The sequence below is a fragment of the Littorina saxatilis genome, linkage group LG13 (assembly GCF_037325665.1).
Source record: "Littorina saxatilis isolate snail1 linkage group LG13, US_GU_Lsax_2.0, whole genome shotgun sequence".
In the NCBI taxonomy this organism is placed as follows: Eukaryota; Metazoa; Mollusca; class Gastropoda; order Littorinimorpha; family Littorinidae; genus Littorina; species Littorina saxatilis.
The window spans coordinates 33,933,703-33,946,335 of record NC_090257.1 but is presented as its reverse complement, the minus strand read 5'-3'; the positions used below and the strand labels follow the sequence as shown (position 1 = coordinate 33,946,335).

General features: G+C 39.8%; 1 protein-coding gene across 7 annotated transcripts; it reads left to right on the top strand.

The window, feature by feature from the left end:
- The first annotated feature begins 6,842 nt into the window (after positions 1-6,842).
- LOC138945546 (uncharacterized) lies at positions 6,843-12,169 on the top strand. 7 transcript variants are annotated; one of them, XR_011449027.1, is made up of 5 exons: positions 6,843-7,012; positions 7,323-7,419; positions 8,490-8,664; positions 9,533-9,642; positions 11,528-12,169. XR_011449027.1 is itself a non-coding variant. In XM_070316994.1 (4 exons), the coding sequence occupies exons 1-4, from the start codon at positions 7,186-7,188 to the stop codon at positions 10,586-10,588; spliced, it is 630 nt and encodes a 209-aa protein (XP_070173095.1). In that variant the 5' UTR covers positions 6,843-7,185; the 3' UTR covers positions 10,589-12,169. The 7 variants fall into 7 exon arrangements, 6 of the variants coding, with proteins under 6 accessions (XP_070173095.1, XP_070173092.1, XP_070173091.1 ...); XM_070316994.1 differs by having other exon boundaries at positions 6,843-7,419; positions 10,478-12,169; XM_070316991.1 differs by lacking the exon at positions 11,528-12,169 and having other exon boundaries at positions 8,570-8,664; positions 9,533-10,346.
- The last annotated feature ends 464 nt before the right edge of the window (positions 12,170-12,633 follow it).

Below are 12,633 nucleotides of genomic sequence, written 5' to 3'. Positions count from 1 at the left end.
ATGCCAACAGAAGCTACCATTCAGAGAGTGGTTTGCTTCTTAGTTGGATACAGTGGGTTGACAACTCTCGCCATCAGTACCACCTGACCACTGATGAGACACAATAGTGTCGAAACACGTGTCTGGTCTAGGTACAAAAACAACGGTCCTCCTCAGGACTAGATTACCTTGTGATACGTCCCCCACAAAGGGACTTTTCTCTTGTAAATCTCGGTCCTCCTTGAGGAGGGTCTGGTGCTCCCAATAATAGGCTGTCTGTGAAGGAATACTTATTTCTCTCTCTTTCTCTGCTAAGAGATTTTAACAAATCTCGGAAGAAAGTCTCTGTTGACTTTCAATTGTTTCTTTCACAATTTCTGATGGTTTATATAATTATATATATATATATATCTCCGGTATGTTGAAATCTACGATGAAAAGTATTGCATTTCAGTGTGTAATACAAACTCAAACTTAGCCAGAATAAAGAATAGCCAGAATGTTAAAATCCAAGACAAAAAGATGTATGAGCATGGGATTTCCGTGATAATATAACAAACACGGATCCACCGAAGTCATGTCTGATTACCAGATGAGTTATCGACCTTTGCTAAGGACTCTGTGGACTTTGCGATTAGTTCCCTTTGCGAAAAAGTCGCGGACATACGATTTTAAATACCTCCGAGGTAAAGAGGGTTGGCTTTGCACAAAATAGACGAACCTGTTTTATTTGCAAAAGGCTTTGTCGACTTCGTTCGTTTGATGATACAGCTGCGTGAAGTTGAAACTGAGAGGACAGCAGTGTGGGGAAAAAAACACGTAATCTGTGGATGTCACAGAGTGAGGACTTTATATGTTTGCTTTTCTTTTTCTTTTGGGTATGGGTGTGGATGTAAAAGTTCTAAATATCAAAGAGCAACGTTACTCTTTTCTGTCTGATCAGACTGGCCTTTGCATTTTTATGTTGTTTTTGTGTTTTTCGTAGAGCGAGAAAAAGTCTGCTGTCTATCCTGTCTTGTTTCTATATATATGCAACATAATTCATAATAAACCAAGAAGAATGAGAACGTGTTTATTTTACTTTTTGCGATGTATTATATGACGTATTTCGCCTGAGGACGGTCTTAGAGAGGATAGAGAGGGAGGGACAGAAGACGGACGGAGGGAGGAATGAATAGAATGATGGATGGATGGACGAACGAAGAAGCAAGAAGATGAATAAATCGAGGACAGACGAACGGACAGATAGATGGCTTAGACTGATTAATGATTGGCTAGACGAAAAGAAATTCTGTCACTTTCTTCGTTTCTTTACTGATTGGTTCCAAGTTTTTAAGGACCCTCAAAATTGAATGGGGGCTCTGAAAAAAATGACTTTCCTAATTAGGAATCGGCGAGGAACGAGAACCATCAGATTTAAGATGCCGGGCGGCGTCTGAAAAGTCAATGGGCGCTCCTAAGGAGACAGGAAGACTTGGGAATCATGATGACATTGAATCGGAGAGTCTATCATACAATAGCACGAAGAAAGGTATACTGGTGTCATTAGCAATCTTTGAGGATCGCCTTCTTTGTAACCTGAACTGACCCCAAGAGGTCTGGAGAATGACTCAAGAATAGATGCTAATCAAGAAGGGCAGTCACACTATGTCATTAGAGCGATACGATTCCAGAAATGTTTCCTTTCAAAAACAGACCAATACAATCTGGCTAAAGAACGTTAGACGATATCGCTGTCGTGTGTGAACGTGTTTCAAGTTCTAGGTGTTTTAGTTTTATGCCTGGAACATTTGTAAACCTTCGACGAGAGAAGAGACGGCCGGCGTACTTTACGCCGCCTACACACGCGCGCTCCCATTCAGATCTCGTTTCTTCCAGGTTCAAAACGTACGATTAATCAGTTTCCAAAGTTATAATTATTCTAGCAAAAAGAGTCGCAGTAAATGGGCACACGACAGGTGCGATCGTGTTTTCCTCTGCAAACAATATCACCTGAAAGACCGCCGTCAAGGAAAGACCATCTGCAGAGATCGGAGATATTAAATTAGGCACACTCCTTGTCGTAAAAGCAGGTCAGCTGACCAGCTCAGATCTGTTGAAGGACCGGCCACCCCTCCGCTTGGTCACATATTTAAGAATTAACCGCTTGTGTGCTCTCTGTGAATATTTGGATTGTTTATGGATTACTTGCGAAAAAGCCAATGGTGACACTTTACGACATTAATTCATAAACAAATCCAACTCACCACAGCAAGCAGTCAGGGTGTTGATTTTTCGTATGTGACAAAGACAATGGATGGTCTTGCAATTTTCAGATTTTTAATGACTAAAGTCATTGATTAATTTTTAAGCCTCCATGCTGAAATGCAATACCGAAGTCCGGCCTTTGTCGAAGATTGCTTGGTCAAAATTTCAATCAATTTAATTGAAAAATGAAGGTGTGACAGTGCCGCCTCAACTTTTACAAAAAGCCGGATATGACGTCATAAAAGACATTTATCGAAAATATGAAAAACATGTCTGGGGATTTCATACCCAGAAACTCTCATGTAAAATTTCATGAAGATCGGTCCAGTAGTTTAGTCTGAATCGCTCTACACACACACGCACAGACACAGACACACACAGACACAGACACACACACACACACACACACACACACACACACACACACACACACACACACACACACACACACACACCACGACCCTCGTCTCGATTCCCCCTCTATGTTAAAACATTTAGTCCAAACTTGACTAAATGTAAAAAGTTTTTGTGTTTAGCTGTATGTTCTTCTTTTCTGCGTCCGTGAGCTGAAACTCCCACGTACACTCGTGGTTTTGGAAACGAGAGGGTTTTTACCCCGCCATTAAGGCAGCCATACGCCGCTTTCGGGGGATGCATGTTTGGTATTTTTGTGTTTCTATAACCCAGCGAACTATGACATGGATTGTATGATATTTTCCGTGCACACTTGATCTTGTACTTGCGTGTACACACGAAGGGGGATAATTTACATGATCGTTACACGAGAAATGGCGGGATCTGTTACAACGACATTTAAGAAGCTGTCGCCATTACACCTAGAGCTGTCAATTATGAATGCATACGCTCTTGGCATTGTTTAAACTGAACCCGAGATTAATATCTGATTTCAGAAAAAAACACTCTTTTTGAAGTTTCTTTCGACTTGAATCTTTCCAAAATATTTCTGAATTCAAAACACCCGCCGATACCAACGCTTTAGTCCTGCTTTAAACGTGTGTAACTTACACATCTGAAATGAATGTTTCTTAAACGCAATTGTCAAAACGAACTCCCAGCCTTGGGCAATAAAATATTCTGTATTTTGTATCTCATCCATGTAATAATTTTGGGAAATATGTTCGTCCTCCTTTCTCAAAATAATTTTAATTCGTAATACATTGAAACTGAACATATCTTGAAACATACGCGTTATTGCAACACACTATGTCGTCCTCTTTCAAGACTACAGGCTCATTGATGCTAGCGAGGTCACAAGACTACAGGCTCATTGATGTTAGCGAGGTCACAAGATTACAGGCTCATTGATGCTAGCGAGGTCACAAGACAGACTACACCTTCGAAATCAAAGTAAGACGCAATACTCTGAAATGAGGATAGTTGCCCAATACAGGGAGTTCCTCAGTAATTGAAGAAGAAGAAGAAGGAGAAGGAGAAGGAGAAGGAGGAGGAGGAGGAGGAGGAGGAAGAAGAAGAAGAAGAAGGAAGAGGAGGAGGAGGAGGAGAAGAAGGAGAAGGAGGAGGAAGAGAAGGAGGAGGAGGAGGAGGAAGAAGAAGGAGGATGAGGAGGAGGAGGAGGAGGAGAAGAAGAAGAAGAAGGAGAAGGAGGAGGAAGAGGAGGAGGAGGAGGAGGAAGAGGAAGAGGAAGAGGAAGAGGAAGAAGAAGAAGAAGAAGAAGAAGAAGAAGAGGAAGAGGAAGAGGAAGAGGAAGAAGAAGAAGAAGAAGAAGAAGAAGAAGAAGAAGAAGATGAAGAAGAAGAGGCAATACTCTTCTGAAGAAGAAGAAGAAGAAGAAGAAGAGGCAATACTCTTCAGACATTGATAAGGTCAAATTTGATCTCAAACTGTGATGATAATAGGATGTCGTCAGACTGTACCTTAATTTCCAATACTCCCAAGATTAAACTTTCTTTGCGAAAAATAAAACGATTCAACATTACTTTTATTTTATTCTTCATCATTTCTGATTCCAAAAACATATAAATATGTTATATTCGGATTAAAAACAATCTCTGAAATTTAAAAATATAAAACTTATGATTAAAATTAAATTTCCGAAATTGTTTTCAAAACAATTTATTCTTATTTCTTGTCGGTTCCTGATTCCAAAAACATATAGATATGATATGTTTAGATTAAAAACACGCTCAGAAAGTTAAAACGAAGAGAGGTACAGTAAAGCGTGCTATGCAGCACAGCGCAACCGCTACCGCGCTGAACAGGCTCGTCACTTTCACTGCCTTTTGCACTAGCGGCGGACTACGGTATTGTGAAAAAATGCAGTGCGTTCAGTTTCATTCTGTGAGTTCCACAGCTTCACTAAATGTAGTAATTTCGCCTTACGCGACTTGTTTTTTTAAGTCACATCAAGAAAACATACATTGTAGCTTCAAGACAAAAATACCTACAGGTGACACCAAAAAAAGAACACACTCTCCGGATTACAAGATGTTCCATAAAGAGAAACAGGCAGCTTATATTTTTAATTTTACCAAGACTCACAGAAATTAACACTGTACCTGTCTAGTCTGCAATTCGATATCCCAAGAGCCGTTGAAAGGAGTTTATAGACTTCGGGAAAGCAAGGCTTTGGATGGATCTGGAGGATTTCAAGTTTCAAGGAAACGTCTTTCTCGTGAAATCGATCATGTACGCCATCACATAGCTTTCTGGGCCTTTACGTGTGATTGTGCGGTAATGGGTTGTTAGGAACCGAATGGAAATGGAGAACATTTGAACGAGCCTTAAAGGTGTCGTTGTAACGGTGTCATCGTTCTGCCTCTGTCACCTTTCCGATTCGTCCTCGTTGATCTTGTATAAACTCCACACTGAACAAAAAAACACCCTTCGATAGTACTGACCATTAACCTTGGGTACTTTACATTCATGGTGTCAAATTTGTCCAACAAAGTTTTTTATTGTAACTTTAAACTTTGATTCATCCCAAAATGTTTCCCTTCTCATTCAAGGGACGTAATCACTCGGTACACGTTTTCAAAGAAATCGAATTTTGGGGATAATCTATTAAATTTCACCACCAATTTCCTAAAAATGCAAGAAACTGAAATGCTTTTCGTCCTTGAATAAGTTCACTTCTTTAATTTGACCAGGAAACAACATTTCAGCCTCGAGTCGGAAAGGTGAGAGAGGCAGAAAGTTGACATCGCTACACCGTTGGACGGGCGCTGTGGCGGGGTGGTAAGACGTCGGCCTCTTAATCGGAAGGTCGAGGGTTCGAATCCCGGTCGCTGCCGCCTGGTGGGTTAAGTGTGGAGATTTTTCCGATCTCCCAGGTCAACTATGTGCAGACCTGCTAGTGGCTTATACCCCTTCGTGTGTACACGCAAGCACAAGACCAAGTGCGCACGGAAAAGATCCTGTAATCCATGTCAGAGTTCGGTGGGTTATAGAAACACGAAAATACCCAGCATGCTTCCTCCGAAAGCGGCGTATGGCTGCCTTAATGGCGGGGTAAAAACGGTCATACACGTAAAATTCCACTCGTGCAAAAACACGAGTGTACGTGGGAGTTTCAGCCCACGAACGCAGAAGAAGAAGAAGAAGCTACACCGTCATTCTTGTGTACGCGATTATGTTCACAACCGCTCCTCTTGTCCAGGCCTTTATGGGAGTTGAGAGAGTCTTTCAAGTTGAACACATACTAGCTGATATGGGCAAGGCTGTTTTCTGTGCAGAGTGAGGATTATTATTATTTATTTATTTTCAAATTGTTTTATATATATTTATTGTCTTGTTTGTTTTTACATTTATTTATTTACGTATTAAATTATGTATTTATTTATGTATTAAATGTTTGGGGTTTTTCAGGTTTTTTTTTGTAATTTAAATTTGTTTCTGGAGTTTATAAGTGGCACCTATGCTTATCTGAAAAATTAACTCGGCTAATATTCCTAGACGTTTTTCAGAGTTCAGCAAGGCTGTTTATTTTTTTGTTTTTTGTTTTTCACTCAAGCTGAAGGATGCTCGTATTCCTCGTGAAAGCCTAGGCAGATAGGGAAAGGTCCCCTAATATAAACCGGCTCCTAATATAGACCACCCCCAGTTCTGACAGAAAAACAATGCAAGAGAGCTCAAAAACAAGTTTATTTGACCTTTCTAGAAAACTTGCACATTTGAAGATAGTTGCCAACGCATGTTATTTTGAATTATGATAGGCTTTTGACATGTCGTGATGGCCTCTTCACTTGTCCATATGAGGCAAGAAGGCTTCTAAATATGGACCTGTTGTGACTTTTTCAGCATTTAATTTTTGCTGAATGTCTACCAGGCCTAATTAGGCCTAACAGTTAACAGAAGAGCGAACAACCACCAAGCACAAAATGATTTGTTTTTTAATGAAAAAACAAGTTAGTTATCAGCATGAAACAAAACATGGTCCATAATCTTCCTTTACGTGGTGGCTTACATGAGAAAGATAATACCTTTATGTCATAGGAGTCAAGTTCTTGTTCTTTCTGACGATGAAAGAAAAATAAGGATGTCCCATTATATTTAATGTTTGCCCGTTTTAATCTAGCCTCTTTCAACAACAGACAGTAATTGTCATTTCCACCGCGAGAGGTATTTCATACTAGACTGATTAAGTGTACAGTGCCAGTGGTAGTGCTAGTGGTTATCGGTACTTTTTTATGTGTTGACGTCAGCGATGTGTGCGCAGTTCAAAGGTTAGAGGTCAAAGTTTACGGATGCTTCCTTCGATCCGCTAACGAGCTGTGGTTGAATCGACGAAAATAACGAGCCCCAAAAGGTATGTAAAAACTGAGCGAACGCTTGTTTATTTACAGGATTATTTATAACTAGTATGTTCCTAAACCACTTAATGGTACAAATGTCAGTTTAATGTGTGATATAATCCTGGTTTGATGCTGTAATTTAAGCGTTGAACAGAGCAAGCTTTTTCACATTTCAAACACACAAAAAATGGCCGCTTTTGAGTTGTGTTCAGTTTTTCGATTCACCCTTTTCGATTTCGATTTCGCTTACTGTCTGGAAGATGAGTTATGCAGTGAAAAGTTGCAAATGTTCCAATCCTCTCGCTGTTTATGTTTTGTTTTAAGATCGATCTTCATGGATGCCAGGGACCAACTTGAGCTTGCGGCGTGGGACGAGGATGACGCAGAAGATGATTTTGTTGTCTTCGCACTTCTTGATCAGGTTAGCAAACAAGTCAAAGCTTAGGTCTAGCTTCTAAAGGCATTAAAGGTTCCGCTAAAATATAATTGTCAGGAACAGGCGTATATTTTGGTTATGGCCGGTGAGGTTACTTTGGATTGGTTATGGTTAGGTTTTAAATGTTGTTCATGTAAAAAATTAAATGTTTTTTTGGTTAGATTTCATTTTCATAGTCATTATAGTGATCTTGTCTGAATCAACAGTGATACTGATAGTGATATTGGGTAGATCTAACACTTACACCTAGATTTGGTTTCCGTGTGACTTTGTTACTTACATTTAATGGTTTATAAACATAGAGTTTTAACTATTTACTGTTCAAGAATCAAAATCAAATGGAAACTGATGACCAAATCTGCAGTCAGAGTTTTAGTTTCATCAAAGCATGACTATTATTATTAAGTCCACTCTCTGTCACAGAGTCTGTGTCACTGTCAGTTTGTGTTCTTGTGTCATTTTAATTTGATAGCAATACATGTACTTTCAAGAAGGATGTTACACTTACTGGTTCTATCAGACTTTTAAGCACAAGGCACCTTGGTTCTAGTTTTATTATTTCTAGGATCAAATTACTTCAGTACAAGGAAACTTCTGTGTTCTAAAACATACACAGTATTTATATCAGAATACTGTCAACTGGTGCTTTTTGAGATGCACAGTTGAAACTATTTATCCAACATGCTTCAAGTTCAACCTGTAAGGGTCATTTGTTATGCAGGGGCGAGTAAACAATCCGCTTGGCTAGTAACAACAGGCTCGCAACTCACCTGGCTGGCCAATTAAAATTCTGGTCAAATGCAACCAAAAGGGTTTTAACGCTACTGCAGATCAATTGTGGGAACTGGTATGTATCGGGGCGGCGAAATTTCTGCCAGGTTAGTGACTTTCTTGAAGTTACTCGCCCAGCTGGCGAGTTAAAATGTTGGAGTTTAACTTTCCCTCTGTTACCCAGTATTGATTTGAGTAGCTTCAGCAGAATTTTCAGGCTAATTAATTGAATAAAGTGTACAAGTGATCCATGATTTCACTAAGTTTAACCTACATTTCAACAGCCAGAAAGAAGGGCCTATGAGGGTCAGTTCGCCCTTGATCACTTCATAGCCATCGAATGTGAGGACTTATTTCGCTTCAGCGCGGAAGAGATTCGGAGACTGTGCGCCCTTCTGGGAATGCAGAGGACTATGCAGGCGCCTAATGGAATGAACAATCAAGGAACCAAGGCCAGTGGTGAGGATTTATTTTTTACCCTGGTTGCTGTGAAGTTGAGTTGTATTTCAGTCAGAATGATAGTTTAATGATCCTCCTCCATGATTTGATTCGCAAAGTCGTGAAGTTTGCATTTACTGTGAATATTCAGTGAGTTGTTTTTACTATTTCAGGTTTCGTAAAAGATTAAAGCGGAGCGTTGAGTTGGGGCATAATTTATTTTGGGATTGCTTAAAATCTAAAATTTGAACTATGTATTTTGAACTTGAATCACAAAATGTACCTGACTAACTTTAGCCCCTTTGGTCGACACAGTACTCTATTTAGACAATAGAGAAATAATAGTGAATTGGTTGTGCCACTTACTGACTTAGTCTGTGGAGTTGAGTGAAATTATTTTTGAAATATGGTAACAGAATAAATAAAGATGCGTCGATACTGATAATTTATTCATATTAGTTTAACAAAATAAATGAATATTTTTTTTACAAGTTGACGAAGTGGCCGCCATTGTTACATGAATCCAAGTTCAAGGGAAGTTACTTTTGATGTGCAAAGGACTTATTTGTTTTAACTTTTTTTATGATAATTGTTTTTATTGATTTTGTCTTCGTGGTGTCCCCCCCCCCCCTTCAAAATAAAAATCTTTTTATTTTGTTCTTGTCGGGTAACTGTTTTTGTGTGTGCAGTATAGCCAGTAACTGTGTCAAACCTGATAAATAGAAAATCAAACTGATGATAAGCATGTCGGGCTGGGTATTTTAAGGCGCGTGAGAAAACTTTTGCAGTGTTATTATTTTTGAACTTGAAGACTGTATGAGAATATGCCTCTCCACACACATTCGCATACACACTCACCAGGCTCATTTGAATTTATGATTTTTTTCAGGATTGGAGGTGCTCTGCATCTGTCTGCGGAGGTTGGCTTACCCATGCCGGTTTGCTGACCTTTCGCAGATGTTTCATCGTCCCAAGCCGGAGTTGTGTGTGCTGTTCAAGGTAGGTATCGACTTCATCTATGATCAGTTTTCTGACAAACTAACAAACCTCAATCAGCCATGGCTGACAGTGCCCCAACTGGAACGGTACTGTGCAGCTATACATGCCAAGGGGGCTCCTCTGGAGTTTTGTTGGGGGATGGTTGATGGCACAATACGATCAATGTGTCGCCCCGGCCATTTGCAACAAGAAGTGTACAATGGCCATAAGAGGGTGCACTCTCTAAAGTTTCAGTGTGTCGTGACACCAAATGGCCTTGTGGCAAATGTTTTTGGGCCCTTGGTTGGTCGACGACATGACGCAGCTTTGCTGAATGGTAGTGGCATTCTTGAACACATGCAGCAGCACATGGTCACTCCAGCAGGAGATGAAATGTACCTGTATGGGGACCGAGCCTACCCCTTGACCCCTAACTTGATGAGGCCGTACCGTGGACAGATCACAGAAGAGCAACAGGCCTTCAACACAGAAATGAGCAGGGTGAGAAACTCTGTTGAATGGGAATTTTCAAAAATTGTTAGGCTGTGGGCATTTTTGGATTTCAAAAAAAATTTGAAGCTGTTCTTGTCCCCTGTAGGGAAACTCTACCTGGTTGGAGTTTTGTTGTCCAACTGTCATACTTGCCTACATGGCAGTGAGACATCACAGTTCTTTGGACTGAATCCACCAACACTGGAGGAGTATCTCTACTAATTGTCTGTGTAGCTCTCAAGTAGAAGAAATGCTCATTGCATTGATCTTGTGTCACATGGTGTTTGGCATCCAAATGGCCAAGCATCTAAACAAATTGACCCGGTAGAAGGCTTTAAATTATTAACATGATTTCACTGCTTAGAGATGGCCAAATCTACTGCCCGGTCGCCTGGTGGGAGTTCAAAATATGGTGGATAACCCGGTTTGCAACTACAAGTATCTGGTCAAATGCAATTGGCGGGGACGTAGCTAAGTTGGTAGCGTGCTGGCTTTGTAGCCAGTTGGTCGCTATCAGCGTGGGTTCGATCCCCACGTTCGGTAAGAGATTTATTTCTCGGATTCAACTTTGTGCAGACTCTCTTTGGTGTCCGAACACCCCCGAAAAAGATCCCAAGTTCACAGCAAAAGTCTCAGGGCTTGGAAAACACGAAGACACGCTTGCATGATCTTTCATCTCTGATTATCATGATCGTATTTCAATACTTTGACAAGACAAACCCAATGCTGGTGTGTCGAAGAAGACAGCCACAGCGGGCTTGTTCGAATCAAAGTATCACACCATATTTTCAGCGTATTACCAACACCTGTCCCAATATAGACCAGTTGGTCTAAGAGGACGTTAAACCCTAATAGTCAGTCAAATGCAAAAGCAACTTTTTCAGTGGTACTTTATTGAGTTAAATTTGGTTAAACCAAATAGATGCTGCACATTCAGACATTTCTGTCGTCTGTAAAATTGACACACAAAAAAAGAAGCACCCAACTGGGGCGCGCTTTAAACGTTTCATACTGGCTGCGGCCTGTTTCTTATTTCGCTACTGATTCCAAATAAGCATATGTCTATTATCAAGTGAACCTGCGTAAAAAATAAAGCCAGGTAAGAACCCAGCTGACCTCCATTTATTGATCATTTGTAAAATTGTATGCTCTTGTCACTTGTGTATAAATACATATCTGATGGTCACTCATACTGACACTGAACATAATTTGTTTGTGTGGTATATACCGGCTTTTGACATATCAAGTAGGACAGTGACTTTCTTGAAGTAACTGCTAGTGCTACTTTGCTTCATCAGCCTGTACAGCTGTACTTGCTTTCGCAAATTACTTTAGTACATGCTATTCTTCATTATGCATTAGTAGGTGTGCACATGGATCTCTGACATGGGTACTGCTGTGTTGTAATTTGTAGTTTGCAGGCAGAGGGTCTTCTTGTCTGCTCATACCTCGGTACCAAGCGGCCACTAAACAACCATCATCACCAGCCAGGCAGTCACATGGGACTCTCCACTCTTCACTGAAAATCTTGTTCTTCTACCATAACTTTTTCAAAGACACTGAACTGTCAAATATTTGGGCTGTGTGGATTTGCCTCAGGACCCGTCCTTACAAAAGATCCAATCTTCTTCTTCTACATTCATGGGCTGAAACTCCCACGTACACTCACATATTTTGCTTGAGTGTATTTTTAACGTGTATAACTATTTTTACCTGCCATTTAGGCAGTTCTAGTGCCATTACATTCCTAAATAACCACATATTAATAACTGGATCTGTCCATGAATTGAAATGAGTTTGTGTACTATTTGCTGTATGATTATTTGACTTTGGAAGTGAAACAAATGGAAAATCAAATTATAGTCATATGAAGTTAGAATTGGTTATCTACATATATGTGCGTATAAGGTGTTATAAATAATTTATAATTAATATTACTTGAAGTTAAAGGGATTATTTTGAGTAACAGAACATACATTTGAGATTTGTTAAAATATTGCCCTTTGCATGGCAAAGCTTGAAGAAATAGTAATTAAATTCAACGTTTGAAATTGTATTACAGAGTGAGAGTTCAGTCCAAAGTGTGTATACATGTCTATGTGATTGTACAATTATAATGCTTGTTTTTATGTTGAAACAACTCACTCTAGATCTGATTTAATTGTTGTCAGTAAATTCTCTCTCTAACTTAGCTTTAGTGCAAGTCAATTTATTGGAATAATTATGATTAATGATAAATGTACAGAAACTAAATTTATTGCAGACATAACACTAAAACTGATGCATGCATCTCAGATTTGGAAATCAGAGAATTTTATGGTAAAAGGGAGGCAATCAATCAAGAAAGAAGAATAACAGACTACTCAGTGAGATGTATTTCTGATCCTGGTCATTGCTAGGTGTTTGCCATGGAGTCTGGCTTATAAAAATTCAGGAAGAGAATAATGTTTGGATAAGTGAAGGAAAAGTAATCAAAGATCACCATATCAAGTCGGGCTTTGCTTGCGGTCGCTCTGGTAC

Bases quoted from the DNA above. Each gene is read 5' to 3' on its own strand.
- LOC138945546 (XM_070316989.1), top strand. From the start codon at position 7,186: ATGGCCGCTTTTGAGTTGTGTTCAGTTTTTCGATTCACCCTTTTCGAT. The intron at 7,420-8,489 runs GTTAGCAAACAA...ACATTTCAACAG, and splicing joins TCTTCGCACTTCTTGATCAG to CCAGAAAGAAGGGCCTATGA. The intron at 8,665-9,532 runs GTGAGGATTTAT...GATTTTTTTCAG, and splicing joins TCAAGGAACCAAGGCCAGTG to GATTGGAGGTGCTCTGCATC.